This window comes from Somniosus microcephalus, chromosome 19 (genome assembly GCF_052327205.1).
Source record: "Somniosus microcephalus isolate GS21.2 chromosome 19, FLI_Smic_1.0, whole genome shotgun sequence".
NCBI classification, from domain to species: Eukaryota; Metazoa; Chordata; class Chondrichthyes; order Squaliformes; family Somniosidae; genus Somniosus; species Somniosus microcephalus.
This window is the reverse complement of record NC_141005.1, coordinates 15,246,985-15,266,372: the sequence shown is the minus strand read 5'-3', so window position 1 is coordinate 15,266,372 and position 19,388 is coordinate 15,246,985. Positions and strand designations below refer to the sequence as shown.

The 19,388-nt window shown below is 50.7% G+C and overlaps 1 protein-coding gene and 1 long non-coding RNA gene across 2 annotated transcripts in view; one reads left to right on the top strand and one right to left on the bottom strand.

The window, feature by feature from the left end:
- Nucleotides 1–445: 445 nt before the first annotated feature.
- LOC147103572 (uncharacterized) lies at nt 446–12,543 on the top strand. Its single transcript, XR_015081794.1, has 3 exons — nt 446–621; nt 10,119–10,315; nt 12,373–12,543. It is a non-coding gene; the product is annotated as an uncharacterized LOC147103572 (long non-coding RNA).
- LOC147103571 (uncharacterized) overlaps nt 11,061–19,388 on the bottom strand; it is a 25,820-nt gene continuing 17,492 nt past the window's right edge. The window contains exon 2 of the mRNA XM_086012015.1: nt 11,061–12,459. Within this exon, the coding sequence (XP_085868141.1) occupies nt 11,989–12,459 (471 nt within the window). The 3' untranslated portion in view covers nt 11,061–11,988. The remainder of the gene's footprint in view (nt 12,460–19,388) is intronic.

Here is a 19,388-nt window from a genome sequence, read left to right as displayed (position 1 = left end):
AGCGGCTTCTAGCCCATCAAGCCCCGCCCTCACCTCGCCGCGCGCCGCCAGGTCCCGCCCACCACTCGCGGGGCCGGCACCGCCCAGCCAACCAGCGGCTGCTCGCTCACCCACTCAAGCCCCGCCCACTACACGCGCGCGCCCGCACCCCTCAACCAACCAGCGGCTGCCAGACCTCCTTCGAGCCCCGCCCACCACTCGCGCGCCGGCACGCCTCAACCAACCAGCGGCTGCCAGCCCTCCCTCGAGCCCCGCCCACCACTCCCGCGCCGGCACCCTTCAACCAACCAGCGGCTGCCAGCACCTGACAGGGAGGCGGTCTGCTCCTTCCTGATTGGACAGTGCCTCCGCGAGTTGGGCGTTCCCCCCCCAACCGTGTCGCGCGGATGACCTGCCTTTCTATTGGTCCGACCGCCGTGTCAATCAATGCCGGGCCGAAGCTCTCTCCGTTCATTGGACGTTCGCTGAAAAGACGGTCCCTTTACCCGGCTATCAGTCAACTGGCCTGGGGGTGGGGGAAACTGGTCACACGTCGCCTTTCGCTATTGGATGTTACGGATGAGTCGCAGGTCAAGGGGAGAGCTAATGGCTTGAGAGTGCTTTTGCCTACCTCCGGAGAAGGTGTGTTGCCAGGAATAGGAATGGGTTTTGGCCATTGGCTACCTGAAAATATCCCTGAAAGTCATTCAAACCAGAGACTTGTTCACATAATCCAGGCTGACGCTCCCAGTGCAGGGCTGAGGGAATGCTGCACTGTCAGAGGTGCCGTCTTTCAGATGAGACGTTAAACTGAGGCCCTGTCTGCTCTCTCAGGTGGACGTAAAAGATCCCTCGGCACTATTTCAAAGAAGAGCAGGGGGGAGTTCTGCCCGGTGTCCTGGTCAATATTTATCCCTCAATCAACATCACTAAAACACATTATCTGGTCTCTATCACAATGCTGTTTGTGGGAGCTTGCTGTGCGCAAATTGGCTGCTGCGTTTCCCACATTACAAGTGACTACACTTCAAAAAGTACTAAAAACAACAGCAGAATATTATACTGCGGATGCTGTGAAGGGTGGAATTTAAGTTGGAATCCATATGGGATGCGGATTAAGTACTTCAAAAAGTACTTCATTGGTTGTAAAGAGCTTTGGGACGTCCTTAGGTCGTGAAAGGTGCTATATAAATGCAAGTCTTTTCATTTGTAAGGTTTAAGGTCCTGGGCAACGTTACCCCTAAGCTGCGCGGACGCACAGCTCTCTGCTGGTTCCGCACAGCCCAGTACCAACTTTTCCAATGTTAAATTTTGCGCATGCACAAAACTGAATAGGCCGTACAGCCTGTTAAAGGGGCCGAGCACCCAAACATTGGGGGGGAACATTAGTCCTGGGTCTAGATCCTTGGCACTGACTGATATTGGAAGGGTCTTATTCAGGTTGGAAGAAAAGGAGGGAAAGAAAACAACAGATATTCCAATCACAGAGGAAGTTACTGGGTTGAATGGCCTGCACACTACTTAATAGAAACACAGGACCCTAATGCAAAAGATTGTCTCAAGACAAGGTAAAGACATTAAAGGAGTGAGCAGATGGCCAAAATAGTGAAATGTATCCAGTGCGCACACAAGGGAAGAGAGCAAGAAAACTGAGAAATGGGGAAAATAAAACTTTCAGCTCTGAAATGAAAAGAGGAAATTGTGGTAGGTCTACCAGTCTTAAAAAGAGAATAAAAATACAGGTCAACATCCTGGGCGAAGACCTGGTGTCAGTATGGCTCAGTTGGCAGCATTCTCACCTCTTGAGTAGAAAGGCTGTGGGCTCAAGCTTCCACTCCGGTACTTGAGCACATCATGTAAGGCAACACTCCAGCTGACCTGTTTCAAAGAAGAACAAGGAGTTCTGCCAGTGTCCTGGCCAACATTTTCCCCTCGGCACCAACACCACGGAAATAAACACATTTCATTGCTCTTTGTAGGGTCTTGCTGTATGTAAATTGGCTGCCAAGTTCGCATATGTAACCATGCTGTTGGGGAAACACTGTGTGTATGTAGATAAACCTGTATAATCCCCTTTTAACTGCTGTATTCCCCTCCCCCGCAAGACAGTTGCAAGCTGAGAGGAATAAGGCATGTTCAGACTTGCCTGCTGCTGAGAGAAGGAAAACCAATCAGGTTCCAGCAGGTGACCAATCCATGAGTCATCACAGGCTCGCGGGCTTTACGAATTCAGTACTGTATTGTGAGAGTTGGAGTAAAGACCTATTTCTTGTAGCTCGCTGTGTTGCCTATTTCTTTACGCGGGTTGGTGACCCCGAATGTCGGCGGCCGAAGCCCCCGACTCACGTAGCCCTACAGAGGCCAGCAACGACCCGACGGCAACCAGCAGCAGCCCGATGTCGGCCGGCGCCGCGTCCTTGAAGCTCCCCACCTTCTGGGAACACCAAGCACCAGCTTGGTTCGCGCACACGGAGGCCCAATTCACCCTTCGCAGGGTTCAAGACGATGAAGAAAGGTACCTCCACGTAGTCTCAGCACTAGCAAGCTCCACCGCCGCCGAAGTTCTCGACCTGCTGGGGAACCCACCACAGACCGGCAAGTATTCAACCATTAAGGGCCGCTTGCTGCAGGCTTACGGCCTGTCCGGGGAGGAGAGGGCCCGTAGGCTTCTTTCACTACCAGGCCTCGGCGACTCTACCCCCACCCAGTTGATGAGCCGGATGCTCGCGCTCCTGGGCTCTGAACCGCAGTGCTTCTTGTTTCGGGCCCTTTTCCTCAGCCTGCTTCCTCAGCAGGTACAGACTGCCCTCGCGGGGTCCCCGATCACAGACTGCGTACAACTGGCAGCCGCCGCGGACAAAGTCTTCGCCGTCGCCCAACTCGGCTGTGCAGCCGCGAGGCCCCCCGACACCACCGAGCGCGCACCGCCACGCCAGGCCGCAGAACTATGCTACTACCATGCGCGTTTTGGCCACAAGGCCCAACGCTGCAGAGCACCCTGCTCTTTCGATCAAACCAAGATGGCCGCCCGGCCCAACGCGCCAGCCCCACGCCGCCGTCTAGGCCCGCTCGACCGCAACCCCGCCGCCACGATGGCCATCAGCACCGCAGGTAAACTGCTGTACATAACCGACTCCCTTTCAGGGCGCAGATTCCTTTGCGACACCGGAGCCCAATGCAGCATAATTCCTGCCTCCCAGCTGGACATCCAGGCAGGCTGCAGCGGCCCACCCCTCGTGGCGGCAAATGGCACAGCCATCGCTACTTTTGGAAAGCGACGGGCCGAGGTTTGTTTCAACGGCCAGCGAATTACGTAGGATTTCGTGACGGCCTCGGTGGCACATCCCTTGCTGGGCGCCGATTTTCTTTGCGCCCACGGACTCCTGGTCGACGTCCGCGACAGGCGCCTGATCGACGCAGCAACTTTCGCTTCACTGGCCTGCCAGCAGAGCAACAGCCCGGCCCTCGTCGGGTCCTGCTCTGCCCCGGCGGATGACGACTACGCCCGCCTACTCACAGATTTCCCGAGGCTCACACAACCGACCTTCTCAGCCGCGGCAGCCAAGCATGGTGTCGAGCACCACATCGCCACTACGGGACCACCAGTGTTCGCCCGAGCCAGACGGCTGGACCCAACCAAGATGGCGGTGGCCAAGGACGAATTCGCCACGATGGAGAAACTGGGCATCATCCGCCGCTCGAACAGCCCCTGGTCGTCCCCCCTCCACATTGTGCCCAAGCCGGGCGATGGCTGGCGCCCCTGCGGCGACTACAGATGGCTCACCGATGCCACCACACCCGATAGATACCCCATTCCGCACATCCAAGACTTTTCGGCACACCTAGCAGGAAAGTCCGTCTTTTCCAAGGTCGACCTGATTCGCGGCTACCATCAGGTCCCCGTCCACCACGCAGACGTCCAGAAGATGGCGGTCATCACCCCCTTCGGACTGTTCGAGTTCCTGCGTATGCCCTTCGGGCTCAAGAACGGCGCACAGGCCTTCCAACGGCTCATGGATTCCGTCCTACGGGACCTGAGCTTCCTGTTCGTCTATCTGGACGATATCCTCATGGCCAGCACCAGCAAGGCCGAGCACATCGCGCATTTGCGCTCCCTTTTCCAGCGCCTCAGCCAACACGGGCTAATCGTCAACCCGGCCAAATGCCAGTTCGGAGCAGCCCAAATTGACTTTCTCGGCCACAGAATCTCGCCAAGGGGAGCCATTCCCCTACCTTCCAAGGTGCAGGCGGTGGCGGACTTTCCCCAGCCCACCTCGGTCAAGGCACTGCAGGAATTTTTGGGGATGGTCAATTTCTATCACCGTTTCGTGCCCAAGGCCACCTCACTCATGCGCCCCCTCTACGAAGCCACCAGGGGCAAAACGGGCAAAGAACAACTCACCTGGTCCAGCGAGATGGCGACAGCCTTCCACCAGACCAAAAGCGCCTTGGCCAACGCCACACTACTGGCCCACCCCATCCCGGGCGCCAAGACCGCCCTCACCACGGACGCCTCGGATTACGCCGTCGGCGCTGTCCAGCAACAGTGGGTCAAAGGCGCGTGGCAGCCACTGGCATTTTTCAGCCGACAGCTGCGCAAGAACGAGCAGGCCTACAGCACGTTCGACAGAGAGCTCCTGGCCCTGTTCCTGGCAATCCGACACTTCCGTTTCCTCCTGGAAGGCCGGCCATTCACTGCATTCATGGACCACAAGCCGCTCACTTTCGCCATGGCCAAACCCTGGTCCGCGCGCCAACAGCGCCGACTCAACTTCATCTCGGAGTTCACCACGGACATCCGCCACGTCGCCGGCAAGGACAATTTGGTGGCCGACTGCCTCTCAAGACCCTCGCTCCACGCAGTGCACCTGGGCGTCGACTACGCCAGCATAGCGAGAGACCAGGCCGCCGACGCGGAGATCCAGGCCCCCAGGACGTCACCCACCAGCCTCACCCTGGCCGACATCCACTTCCACGCAGCCGGCACAACCCTCCTGTGCGACGTCTCAGTCCCTTCGCCTAGGCCGGTCATCCCATCCGCCTGGCACAAGCGAGTTTTCGACATCATCCACGGCCTCTCACATCCAGGGATGCGTGCGTCTCAGAAACTCATGTCCGCCAAGTTCGTCTGGCCTGGACTCCACAAGGATGTGAGAGACTGGACCAACACATGCGTGGCGTGTCAGCGCGCTAAGGTCCAGCAGCACACCAAGGCGCCATTGGAGTGTTTCCCGGTGCCCGAGAGGCGTTTCGACCATGTCCACGTCGATCTGGTAGGCCCCTTGCCGCTGTCGCACGGTTTCACACACCTGCTCATGATCGTCGACTGCACCACCAGATGGCCCGAGGTGGTTCCCCTCGCCTCCACCACCACGACCGATGTCGCGCGAGCATTCGTCTCGACATGGGTGGCCCAGTTCGGCGTGCCGACCGACATATCCTCGGACAGAGGCCCCCAGTTCACCTCCCACTTGTGGAATGCCATCATCGCCGGCCTCGGCACCAAGTTGCACAGGACAACAGCCTACCACCCGCAGGCCAACGGGCTCTGCGAGCGCTTTCATCGTTCCTTGAAAGCCTCCCTCCGCGCCAGCCTGGCCGACACCAGCTGGATCGACAAACTACCCTGGGTCCTCCTGGGATTGCGCACCGCGCCCAAAGAGGACCTCCGCGCCTCCGCGGCCGAGATGGTCTACGGCCAACCGCTCAGAGTACCAGGCGACTTCCTCCCCCTGACAACGGAGCCGTGGTCGGCCGCCAGGCAGCTTTCCCTGCACCAGGACACGGCCCAGCAATTCCGTCCAGTGCCCACTTCGCAACACGGCCCGCAGCTGTCCTACGTGCCTCGGGACTTACGACATGCGGAGTTCGTCTTCGTGCGCCGGGACGCGCACAGAGGCCCGCTGCAGGCACCATACACCGGCCCCTTCTCAGTATTGGAGACGGGGGACAAAGCTTTTCTTATCGACGTCGGCGGGAAGCCGGACCTTATTTCAGTAGACCGCCTCAAACCGGCGCACCTGGACCTCAGCTTCCCGGTTCGTCCGGCTCTTCCCCCACGGCGGGGCAGACCTCCCGCGTTGGCGGCGGCCCCACAAGAGGACCAAGACACGCCAGAACCTTACTTCCCGGCCGCCGCCCCACCTTCGCCGGCAGCCCGTCCAGCCAGCCCACCAGCAGACCAGCCGCCTGACCAGCCGACGAACCAACCGGCCGACCTCCCAGACAGCCCTCCTCACACGCCAGATGGCTACTACAGCCGCTACGGCCGTTTGGTCAAACCTCCGCAGAGACTGACTTTTACAGTTAACGAGGATTCTGGGGGGGCATATGTGGCGTTGCCACATTGGGGAAACACTGTGTGTATGTAGATAAACCTGTATAATCCCCTTTTAACTGCTGTATTCCCCTCCCCCCGCAAGATAGTTGCAAGCTGAGAGGAATAAGGCATGTTCAGACTTGCCTGCTGCTGAGAGAAGGAAAACCAATCAGGTTCCAGCAGGTGACCAATCCGTGAGTCATCACAGGCTCGCGGGCTTTACGAATTCAGTACTGTATTGTGAGAGTTGGAGTAAAGACCTATTTCTTGTAGCTCGCTGTGTTGCCTATTTCTTTACGCGGGAGACCGTAGTCTCCCACACTGTGAAGCACTATATAAATGGACACTTTTCTTTTACACCCAAAATGGCAACCCACGTTCGTTTGCATGGTTTTCTCAGATTTAGTTGGAACTGGCAGGTCCACTGCTCCATGTCACATCAACCAGTCTGACTGTTTAATCATCATTATTCTATGTTTCTATAGGGTACTGAATTTGGATGATCAGCCATGATCTCATTAAATGGTGGAACAGGCTCGAGGGGCCGAATGGCCTACTCCTGCTCCTATCTTCTATGTCTATCATCAGTGCCTGCAGTCTATTGGCCTGGTTCAAGTAACAGATCAGAGGGGATTGACTTGATTCCAATCTCCCAATACCAGGCATACCATCTTGGAGACACTTCCAACTCCAAAGACCTAAACCCCCTTTCAAAGGAGGAGTGTCACCAGCTGGCCATCAGAGAACTGACAAGCTCTGATTTGAGCCCTTGCTAGTCAGACATTAGGTACTTGGACAAAAACAAAATACTGCGAATGCTGGAAATCTGAAATAAAAAACAGAAAATGCTGGAAATACTCAGCAGGTCAGGGCAGCATCTGTGGAGAGAGAAACAGAGTTAACATTTCAGGTCGATGACCTTTCATCAGAACTGGAACGGAGTTAACGTTTCAGTTCAATGACCTTTTAGATACTAGCACTTTCTCATGAATGGCATGGTGAGCATAAGATGTGTGAGTGCATTGCCACCATCCTTCTGATAAATGTATGGATTTGCAGATTAGGAGGGCAAAGCTTCAGCAACAATTGCTTGACTCTACAAACCAATCATGAAAGATACTGAACCTTGGGTATATGTGAACATGTTTGCAACCTGACCTTCTGGCATCTATCTGTTCAAGCCTATATGACAGACACCTGTCTTCAGTGTGATGCAAGAACCTGCACAGGACATGCTCGCAAGCTTGGTATTCTAGATATCCAAGTCCAATGCTTCATACAAGGCTTACACAAACATGTTAACCCAGGTCTGGATGTAAGAGGATTGGCAAAGAGAGGGGGAGAAATTCAATATCGCTCCATTTGGGGCACAATTATTGGCCGGGCGCAAAGATTAATGCCTGGCGCTAATTATCGCCTCTGACTGCAAACTTGGCTTTTATCGCCCCTGGAGGTGATTGGAGCGCTAAATCAGGCACTACACACCTGTCTTAAGGCGCAAAGGCCGAGGAGCGAGGCGCTACCTCAGAACGCTGGCGAAGCTCATGTGATGTCAGTCAGCAATGGAACACAGACACAATGGCACCGGCCAATTCTTAAAGGGGAGGGTTGATCTTGCTCTCCATCCACATCCTACTCATTGCAGTCTTGAATCTCGGCCTGGAGAGACCTGTACATCAAATCTGCTGGAAAGAACAATGGAGAGACCCAGGGGAAGAGCTCAGCGTGCAGCCCCCACAGTCTCTTCTAGATCGATACAAGGAAGGGCAAATCAAAATGAACCTGCAAAGTGCTGCTCAGTACCCAAAACTCCTTCACACAGCGTTGAATCTCTCCAGAAGTCTCTCTCTCTCTCTCTCTCAGAATGCGTGGTGCAAAAATGTCACCAACAAAAAAAGGCAGGAAGCAGTCGCCTTTAAATAGCGCTCTCCTAGTCCCTTCCTGATTGCAAAACGCTCCCCTCAACCTGTCATTGCTAGCGGCAGGCGGTAAGGCAGGGGGCGCCACTCAATATCCGGTCCGGGGTGCTACCGGGGCGTTGCACACTCGACTGACGTCACGATCTGCCGGCGCAGGAGATCGTGGCGGTAGTGTTTAGCGCCGCCGCAAAATGTCTAGTTAATTTCGTGAGCGGCGCAAACATCGCCACGCCCGGGTGCTAGTTGCTTTACGCCCCATTAGCGCCCTCTTAAGGCGCTAACGGGAGGCGCAAACCAACTGAATTTTTCCCCTATATAGAGCCATACCACCATGAGGGCCACTTCCTCTCCAATTCACTGAACAGTAGATGTTGCCATATATCCCCTCCCTATCTCAGTAACCTCCTCCAGCCCTACAACCCTCTGAGATCTCTGCGCTCCTCCAATTCTGGCCTCTTGTGCATCCCCTATTTTAATTGCTCCACCATTGGTGGCCGTGCCTTTAGCTGCCAAGGCCCTAAACTCTGGAATTCCCCTCCCTAATCCTCTCTACCTGTCTACCTCTCTCTCCTCCTTTAACACCCTCCTTAAAACCTACCTCTTTGACCAAGCTTTTGGTCATCTGTCCTAATATCTCCTTATGTGGCTCGGTGTCAAATTTTGTTTGATAGTCGGTCCTGTGAAGCGTCTTGGGGCATTTTACTGTGTTAAAGGCGCTATATAAATGCAAGTTGTTGTTGTATATCCACTTTACAGCTTATTCATTAATCCCACACATGGATCGTAAGGAAGCCCTTCCTTTGAGCCAATGATGCAAGAGCTTAAAGCTTTAAAGTGTGCCATGGGTAACCGCACAAAAACGTAAGACCAGTCAGTGTAGTACAGCATCATGGGGACAGAGTCCCCCAGAGAGACTGAAAGAGAAGGTGCCAATCAAACTGACAACAGGGACCTTCTCCAACTCTCTGGTTTCTAATAATTCTTAGTTTTAAACCTTTATTCTCGCAATCTCATTGGAAAATATACAAATACTTCATATTTTATGCACTATTTTGAATGAGGACACACAGTCTTCTGTTACCACTTTATATTTAATATACTTTATATTTCAAATTAACAATCTAGCTGTTAAAATATTCTGCAAAAATCATACATTTAATCTAATATGGAAAATTGTTGGTAAGGCAAGTTAGTTAGCAGTGACAGTCATTCTGCTTTAAAATGTAATCTACTAATGCATATCATTCTTAAACACGGCTTCACCTGCACAGGTGGATTTGCAATTTGTCTCTTGTGTTGGTGTAAATTTCCTAATGTTGCCAACAAAGAACTTGCCTTCATACAGTTCCTTTCACGACTTCAGAATGTCCCGAAGCACTTTACAGCCATTTAAGCACTTTTTCAGTGTGGTCACTGTTGTAATGTAAGTAAACACGGCAGACAATTTACACCCAGCAAGGTCTCTCAAAGAGCAATGAGATAAATCACCAGATAATCTATTTTAGTGATGTTGGTTTAGGAATAGCTATTGACCAGGACACCAGAGGAACTTACCAGCTCTTATTCAAATAGTGCCATGGGATCTTTTACATCCACCTGAGCGAGCAGACAGGGCCTCAAGTTTAACATCTCATCGAAAAGACAGCACCTCTGACAGTGCAGCACTCCCTCGGTACTACACCAAAGTATCAGTGTAGAATGAGAAGAATAGGCATCTTTCTGAATTGTAAGGTAGTCACCCAGTCAGGGGATTCAAATGACACCACTGTTACCTGGACCTCGAGAGCTGATTATTGCCTTTGGTTCACACAGAGACATCTGTTACTTTTCATACTATGTATGAAGTAATATCCTCAACAGCTGTTTCCCGTAATCTTAACAGTGCTGTATTTCTTTTACAGTTTCAGCCTCAAGATGTCGTGTGAAGTAGGACCGGAGGAATATTGGGGATTTCCGCAAAAGCTTGAAAGGTTGAATTTGTGATGGCGGTCAACCAAGTTATTTCTGACATTGAATCGCTGGACAATTCCTTCCCTTTGAAATATATTACATATCACCTTTGATTGAACAACACCAGTTAAGAGCATTCCACACAAAGGTAAATATTTTTTTTAAAAACAGTCACGTTTGATTATGCGAACAGATTTCCTGTGGCAGGTCTCATGGGAATTTAGAGGGTATACTCTTATAAGGACAGAAGCATTAAATCATATAATACATAATGTATTGGAAACTCTCGATTTACCGGCACCTAAATAACTGGAAATCTCTCTTAACCGGCAAAATTTAGGAGTAGGTTCAGTTAAGTTTTACTTCACATTAGTGGCCGTGTAACCGGGGTTCCTGGATCTGTGGCCATGTAACCGGGGTTCCTGCACCTGTTGCTATGCAACAGGGACGCCTGGATCTGTGGCTGTGTACGGGGCTCTCGTACCTTGGTAAGTATACCTCTCTGTAATCCGGACTTTTTGATCAACCGGCACCACGCCGGTCCCGTCGGTGCCGGATAAGAAAGAGTTTCCTGTATTCTGTTACCAAGATGGACCTGTGTACAACGTGGCATGTCCCTTTAAGACAACCGGGCCTCATTGCTATAAATAAGTAGATCTTGAGGTTAATCAGAGGCTAACTACATCCGGAGATCATTCATGGGCTAGTTGTTTCTGATCTGATTGAGGTTTATAAGATGATGAAGGGAATAGATTGTGTTCAAGCTGACAATTTGTTGTATTTGAATAAGTTAGGCAGGACCGGGGGTGGGGGAGGGTCACAATTTTGTATAAGGCTAAATTTCAAATGAATTATATATCGCATATAACTATAAGTCGATGTCTGGCTCAATGGTAAAACAGGAAGTTTCTTTATTAAGGTTAGACCTGGAGATGGGAAGCAAGTCAAAAAAGATGGAAGAGCTAGGAATTACATCATGGGTATAGGGGGAAAAAAGGAATCACAGAACTTACGTCAGGGGACAACAAGGATTGGCTGCTGAGGGGGGAGAGTCAAGAAGGCAGCAGCTGATGCCTCTTTTCAATAAAGTTTGCATTTAACAATTCTAATGGTAGATTTACGTAAGCTATTGGCAGAGATAAAATTGACCTGGATACTCCAGTCTGATCAGAATCCGAGGTGCAATAAGAATTGAACCAGACCTGATGGAAGGGAAGGGGCGAGGAATTATATCTTTAATTTCCAGCTGGAGTAACATCAGTTACTTGCTCTGACTTGTTCTCGAAGCTGCTAATAAACCTGTTTAACTGAAGGACTAGGAGACTGACCATTTCACACAAGTGTCAGACGGGGAAGTATTCAAGCAGCAAGACACTAATTAATTGATAATCAACCTCCCACTGGTGTCTTTTTGAAGACCAATTGGGAATAGTTTGTCTCTCGCAGCGTGTGCTACCAACACAGTAACAGCTGGCAGAGTTAGCACATCTGGCTGGCCACTTTTCCTTCCGCAGTGCTGTTCTCTTTTAAGAGTATTTTCAAGATGCTCGTACTGTAACAGTGACAGCACTGTGAAGGCCAAAAAGTTAAATAACAGTTATCAAAATAAAAGAGAGGAGCAGACTATTATTAGTAACCAAAATAATAAAATACATGAACACTTTTCCTTTCTTCCTCTCTCTCTCTCTCCGTGTCTCCCTATCCCTCTCACATGAACTCAAAAAAAAACATTTTCACATTGCACTATGGCACAATCTGTCTATTTCTAGCGAGGGAGAGAGAGAGGAATTCAGTATTAGATGTTTAAATATGCAACCAAAATCATAATTTTGGCAGAACAGTGGGAGTAGATCTGGCATGTGTAGTGGCATCTACACAATGCTTAACACAGGCTGAAGCTTGTTGGCTGTTCCGCCCGCTGCTCTTTTTTGTGCCCCGTCTGGAATTCAACCTGGGCAAAACTGCGCCAGATTTAGCGCCACTCCTCGACTGGCCTCGGTTCTGAGCGTCCGAATGGGCCTCGGGGTAATCAAGTTGTCCATTTGTCCATTCCTGTGAGCTGCACTCTTCGAAACACTGTCTTGGGCCACAAAGAGCAATTCCTAATTTTTCTGCAAGCGTGTCTTGTTTTTTGATTTTATCCATAAAGAGTGAAAATGTGGCGGCGAATAGTGAATTAGCAATTTTCATATTCTGCTCCTTCAGATCCTCTGGACTGGTACGCATGTACGTTCTGCAGATGGTTTTACAGGTGTCGTCTCTATAATGTGATCCTCTTTCTTTCTTTGGGGTCTGTGCACAGAAAGAACGAAGCTTCATCAGTGGCAGTAATAACAACAGGAGCAATGTGTAAATTGGATTAAATGGTACTTTGAACCGCTAGCTTCATTCATTTCTACCCTTCCCCTAAAAGTGCTGGACTGCGTGGCCCTGAAATCTCTGGGCCCTGGGACAGGGGGGCAGTTTTTTGGCCACATTGGCAGCAGGGAATTTGGGACCGATCCCATTACCCCCAGGGTTCCGTCAGAAGTCCAGCACTTTCGGGAGCAGCAGCATAAGTACATCATTGATTCCTCACGTGCTCCCTTAGCAACACCTGGGTGGTAGGGATGACTGTGCATCTTCCGATGTCCAGCATTAATAGGGTGAACAGGGGTTTAAAATTCAACTGCTGGTTTTGGCTATGCAATCATGGGAACATAGGAACAGGAGTAGGCCATACAGCCTCAAAATTGTGTGCAGTTTTGGTCGCCTTATCTGAGGAAGGATGTTCTTGCCATGGAAGGAGTTCAGCGAAGATTCACCAGACTGATACCTGGGATGGCAGGAATGACATATGAGGAGAGATTGGGTCGATTAGGCTTATACTCGCTGGAGTTTAGTAGAATGAGAGGGGATCTCATTGAAACTTATAAAATTCTAACAGGACTAGACAGACTAGATGCAGGAAGGATGTTCCCGATGGTGGAGGAGTCCAGAACCAGGGGTCACAATCTAAGGATAAGGGGTAAGGCATTTAGGACAGAAATGAGGAGGAATTTCTTCACCCAGAGAGTGGTGAACTGTGGAATTCTCTACCACAGAAGGCAGTGGAGGCCAATTCATTAAATATATTCAAGGAGGAGTTAGATATATTTCTTAAGGCTAAAGGGATCAAGGGGTATGGGGAGAAAGCAGGGACAGGGTACTGAGTTTGGATGATCAGCCATGATCATTGAATGGCGGAGCGGGCTCGAGGGGCTGAATGGCCTACTCCTGCTCCTATCTTCTATGTTTCTGTGTTTCTATGTTTCTCTCGAAGCTCTTCCACCGTTCAGTTAGATCACGGCTGATCCGTAGCTCGACTCCATCTACCTGCCTTGGTTCCGTAACCCTTAATACTCTGGCCTAATAAAAATCTATCGATCTCAGTTTTGAAGTTTTAAATTGACCACTGTAGAAAGTATATACAGACCCTTAATTTCTAATATTTCTTGAAATGCTTTGCCAGGTAAAAAAGGTTTTACAAAGTGAAATAAAGTTGGTAAATGTAACAAGCAGTCTTTCACTGATAAAGCAGGAAACATGGTTGTGACTGCAGGGGGTAATGATAGTCAACAGAGATAAACAAACCCCCTTAGATTTGTAGACATCATGGGCTCGATTTTGTCAATGGGGAGCTTTTGGAGGCAGGACTCCCACTTTTTGGGTTGTAGTCCCGCCTCCATCGAATTGTGGCCAACCCACGCTATTTTCCCTTGATTGACCTTGTTAAGCCCGCCCAGCGGGCTCAGCAGGCCAATTAAGGGACACCTGGTTACTGGTGACGTCAGCGATTGACATTTCATCTGTCAAGAGCTTTTGACAGATGAAAAACCAGCGTTTGACAGCTCTGTGAAGCTGTCAAACACTGACAATCTGTCTTCTAACTTGAGTCCTTCTACTCAGACTCAGTTAGAGATCTCGCCAGACCAGAAAGCAGAGGCTGCAGCTTTTGACAGTTCAGCGGCCATTCTGCTTTCTGTGCCGGTGAACTGAGGGACTCCCGAGACCTGAAGGAAGGGAGCCTGCAGGAGAAAGTAAAGGTAAGTAAAACTTATTAAAACACTTTACACTTACCTCACACACTTACCTCTGCACACATGCACCCATCACTCACCTGCACACTGGACATCTCGGCCCCTCCAACCCCCGCTCCGCTTCGCTAACTTGGCGTGGTTCAGAGCCATCGGACAGCCCACACTTCAGGGCTAAAAATAGGGATTAGGCAAAAAACTACCTGTTAACAGGCAGTTAATTGGCACTAATCCCCTTCCCGCCTCGGGGAGGTGGCTCCCAGCACAGGTCGGGTACCCGCCTCCTGGGACATTGGCATGGAGGCGGGTTGGGGGCGGAATGTGTTCCTGCCCCCCGATTCTGCAATTTTCCCACCGCTCCCGCCTCCAAACCCGCCTCCACGGGGCTTGGAAATTCGAGCCCCATGTCTCTGATGGCTTTTTCTGTGGTTAAAGGGGAGAAGTCAAATCTTTGAAGTTTTGAAATGCAGAATACGACGTAACTCATGAACCGAACCAAGTGGTTTTCTGCCACCTTTGTAAACTTTAGGAGTGAATGAACAATTTGGGGCTGTGATAAGGATAAGTCACACAGGATGAGTTAATGTAAACATTTGACATCTCAAACAGCTCAGACCAACATTAAAGGAACATTTCACTATCTCTGAATGATTGATTTACGACAAAACGCAAGGAAAGCTGTATAAAGCACAGTGGCTAAAGAATATCAGCACTGCAGTCAGAAGAAGGTGGCTTGGCCTGTCATCTCGCCTAGGAGGATCAAACAGCAGTCGGAAGGAGGGGCCTGGCCAGTCTTATCACCTACGAGGACCTACAATCAACGCTGGACGGATCATCAGCGGGTGGGTGTATGTCTGATTTCCTGTAATATTATTGGTGAACTGCTCGAACAGTGGGTGGGGTTTTGAATCTGTCTTAGGAACAATAAAAGGTTAAAGACAGAACCAGTGTGTCTGGTGTAATTTCTCATAAGTCTCAAGTCCGAACTCTATAACCTGTTGGACGGGGCGAGGGGTAATTCTGCAAGTCTTACACCCCACAGCCTCAACAGCTTTTTGGGGAGAGAGTTCCAGATTTCCACTACCCTTTGTGTGAAGAAGTGCTTCCTGACATCACCCCTGAACGGCCTGGCTCTAATTTTAAGGTCACGCCCCCTTGGTCTGGACTCCCCCCACCAGAGGAAATAGTTTCTCTCGATCTACCTTATCAACTCCTTTAATCATCTTAAACACCTCAATTAGATCGCCCCTTAGCCTTCTATACTCAAGGGAATACAAGCCTAGTCTACGCAACCTGTCCTCATAATTTAACCTTTTTAATTAAATGTAACCAGAGAGTGATCGATTGCATTACCAAAACCAGCAGGAGAAACAAATATTAATAAAACAGCAAGGTACCGCAACAAAATCCCTCCCCGTCCCGCTCAAATGGGCGCCCCCATTGCACCACAGGACCCCACCCAGAAGGTTTAAATGACCGTGTTCCCAGATAGGGTCAAGATGGTGCAGACAGAGGTTCCGATCTGCCCATTGACCCATTCCCCCAGAGGCCCCACCAGGAACCTCAGGGCCTGTGGCTGAATAGATGCTGACAGCTTTTGGTACCTCACCCAAGTAACCATTCGCCATGTGTAAGCTGACACTGAGTGTCAGGAGGCTACTTAATTAAGAGAGGTATCACATGTGGGCCCAACCCTGTCCTAACCCAACATCCACAAATGTACATTTTCCAGCGGGGGTTCCTGAGCAGCGATCAGCAGCAGGAACCTAGGAGCACTGAAACCAATTGTAGCTCAGCAGAGACTGGGGATCAAACCCAAGGGGCCTTCTGATCTAAAATAACAAACAGAAAACACTGGAAACGCTCAGCAGGCCAGGCAGCACCGTGGAGAGAGAAACAGAGTTAACGTTTCAGGTCTGGGACCCTTCGTCAGAACTGGAAAAAGCTGGAGATGTAACAGATACTAAGCAGGTGCAGAGACAGGCCTATTACACTGTTCCAATGAAGCTCAACGTAAGCTCGAGGAACAGCACCTCATCTTTCGATTAGGCACTTTACAGCCTTCTAGCCTCAACATTGAGTTCAACAGTTTCAAACTATAACCCCTGCCCCCATTTTTCATTCTGTATGATTTTGCCATTCCCATTTGCAACATTTTATCTTTCCTGCCTCTTACATAAGCACAGTATATTCCTTCAATTTCTTCCTCCCCTCCTGTCTCTGCACCTGCTTAATATCTGTCACATCTCCAGCTTTTTCCAGTTCTGATGAAGGGTCCCAGACCTGAAACGTTAACTCTGTTTCTCTCTCCACGGATGCTGCCTGGCCTGCTGAGTTTTTCCAGCGTTTTCTGTTTCTAATTTCAGATTTCCAGCATCCGCAGTATTTTGCTATGACCTTCTGATCTATATGGTCTGGAGCTATACCATGCAGTGCATTTATGCACTAAGCCACAAGGAGAATAATTGCCTTACCCATTTTATTTACTGATAGCAGAACGTACAGTGCAACAGACACAAAAATGTTTGACTGCCAAGGTTCTTTGATGACACAGTCACCATCCACTCACCTGCATTCAGCTTACTTGCAAAGTCTGCTGACTACAGGGATGAAAATCTTTTTTAAAAAAAGGTTAAATGTCAGCAGTTCCACTTTGATAAAATGGTTACCTCCATGTCTTCATTTTATTGTTTATTTTTGGAAAGGAAAATGATCGAGGCAGCTGCAGCAGAGGGACCAAATTGGTGCCAGCCATACTTGGCCGGGGGGGAGGATTAATCCAGCAGCCGCTCATAATTGCTAATTAGTAATCATCGCTGGAACGTGAATTTGTGTGGCTGTCAGGTTTAGACAGGATCAGCCGCTCTCTAGGCTCACACACAATGACCATTTTGGCGAGATAATGGCAGTCCAGCACAAGTCAGTGCCTTAAGGAAGGAGTGGAGGAAATTAGAGAGTAAAATGCAGTACTGATGTGTTTTCACTAGATGTTATCAGTCTAATTATTTAAACAATATCTCTTCTCCTTCTTAGGCAGTCCCTTGGAACCGAGGATGACTTGCTTCCACACTAGAAATGAGTTCTCAGGTGACTGATGAGTCCAAAGCGGGACCTACAGTCTCTGTCACAGGTGGGGCAGACGGTGATTGAAGGGGCGGGTGGGTGGGGTGCTTGGGTTGATGTGCGCTCCTTGCGCTGCTTGCGCTTGGCTTCCGCTTGCTCCCGGCAAAGAGACCCGAGGTGTTTGGCGCCTTCCCAGATGCTTCTCCTCCACTTTGTGCGGTCTTTGGCCAGTGATTCCCAGGTGTCGGTGGGGATGTTACACTTTTTCAAGGAGGCTTTGAGGCTGTCCTTGAAGCGTTTCCTCTGCCCACCTGGGGCTCTCTTGCCGTGTCGGAGTTCCAAGTAGAGCACTTGTTTTGGGAGTCTCGTATCGGGCATGCAGACGATGCGACCCGTTCATCGGAGCTGATCGAGCGTGGTCAAAGCTTCGATGCTGGGGATGTTGGCCTGAGCGAGAACATTGACGTTGGTGCGCCTATCCTGCCAATGGATTTGCAGGAACTAGGGGTAGTGAAGTTGCACATCAAAGATTGTACTTTCACTTTCAGATTTTCTCCAGTCCCTTACATTTCTGTAATTGATTCCTGGGAAGACCTAGGCCTAGAAATTCAGTTGCGTTCGCCAGCCGTTAACGCCATAAGAGGGGTAGATTTCCAGCGCTAGGCACTTAGCGCCTGGGCGCAGAACGAACTGCGCCTACGCCCAACTTCAGTTGTCATTTAGCGCCGGCGCAAAGTGTTTGCGCCCGCTCAGCTGCGCGCGCAGCTTATGACGTCATTTCGTCGTGCAACGCTGTTTGTGCGCCCCAAACCGGAAATTCAGTGGCGCCCGCCCAATGTGGGCGTGGCGCTGTTAAGAACTGTGAAGTGGAACGCAACAGAGGCCCTGCGGGCCTCGGGGAGCGCTAATTAAAGGGCACTTACACTGACCTATAAAGCCCAGCCATTTTGCTGCAATGACTTTAGTGCTTTGGATTTCTGGACAGAGACCAAGGAACAGAGCTTACTGATTTGGGACAACATAGGAGAGGTATTTTTGGCTTCTGGCCAGAGCTTGGAAATTTGATTCATTGTGATTTCACTGTTTGCAAGTTTATTATGGGGGCTGTATGGGGTGGCAACCCTCAGTTGCAGCATTATGTGCGAAGGGCTCGCAGACGCTGTGTGAGAGGGCCAGCCATGCCTAGACGCAGAGGGGCCATCAGGCGTCGGCAACGTAGGCCTTACCCACTCAGGGAATACCGGCAGCAGGTGTCCTATCTCACCATGACTGCCGTGCAGTGTGTTAAGAGGCTGCGCTTCAGAAGGGAGGCGGTTGCAGAGATCTGCCAGCTGCTTCACCGAGATCTGCGTCCGCAGCTGATGTGCAGGACGTCTCTCTCAGTGGAAGTGAAGGTCACGGTGGCTCTGAACTTTTATGCAAGCGGCTCCTTCCAAGCCACTGCTGGGGACATAGCTAACATCTCCCAGTTCGCCGCGCATCGCTGCATCCGGCAGGTCACCGATGCCCTTTTCGCGAGGAGACACCAATTCATCTCCTTCCCCATGACCCTAGAGAGGCAGGAGCAGCGTGCAGTCGGATTTGGCAGGATCGCGGACTTCCCCATGGTGCAGGGCGCCATTGACTGCACGCATGTGGCTATGCGGGCACCTATCGACAATGCTGAGGATTACCGCAACCGGAAGGGCTACCATTCCCTCAATGTACAGCTGGTGTGTGACCACAGGCAGCGCATCCTAGCTGTCAATGCCCGCTTTCCAGGAAGCAGCCACGATGCATTTATCCTGCGCCAGACTACTGTGGCTGACATGTTCCAGGCACAGCCTCCACCAAGGGGATGGCTTATTGGGGACAAGGGCTACCCTTTGTGTACATGGCTCATGACCCCGCTCCACGCGCCCAGGACCCCTGCGGAGGAGGCATACAACGAAAGCCATCAAGCCACAAGGAACATCATAGAGCAAACGATTGGCGTCCTCAAGCAACGGTTCCGCTGCCTGGATCGCTCCGGCGGATCTCTACAGTATTCGCCGGATAGAGTCTCCCAGTTCGTCGTCGTTTGCTGTATGCTGCACAACCTGGCTATCCGCAGGACTCAGGCAC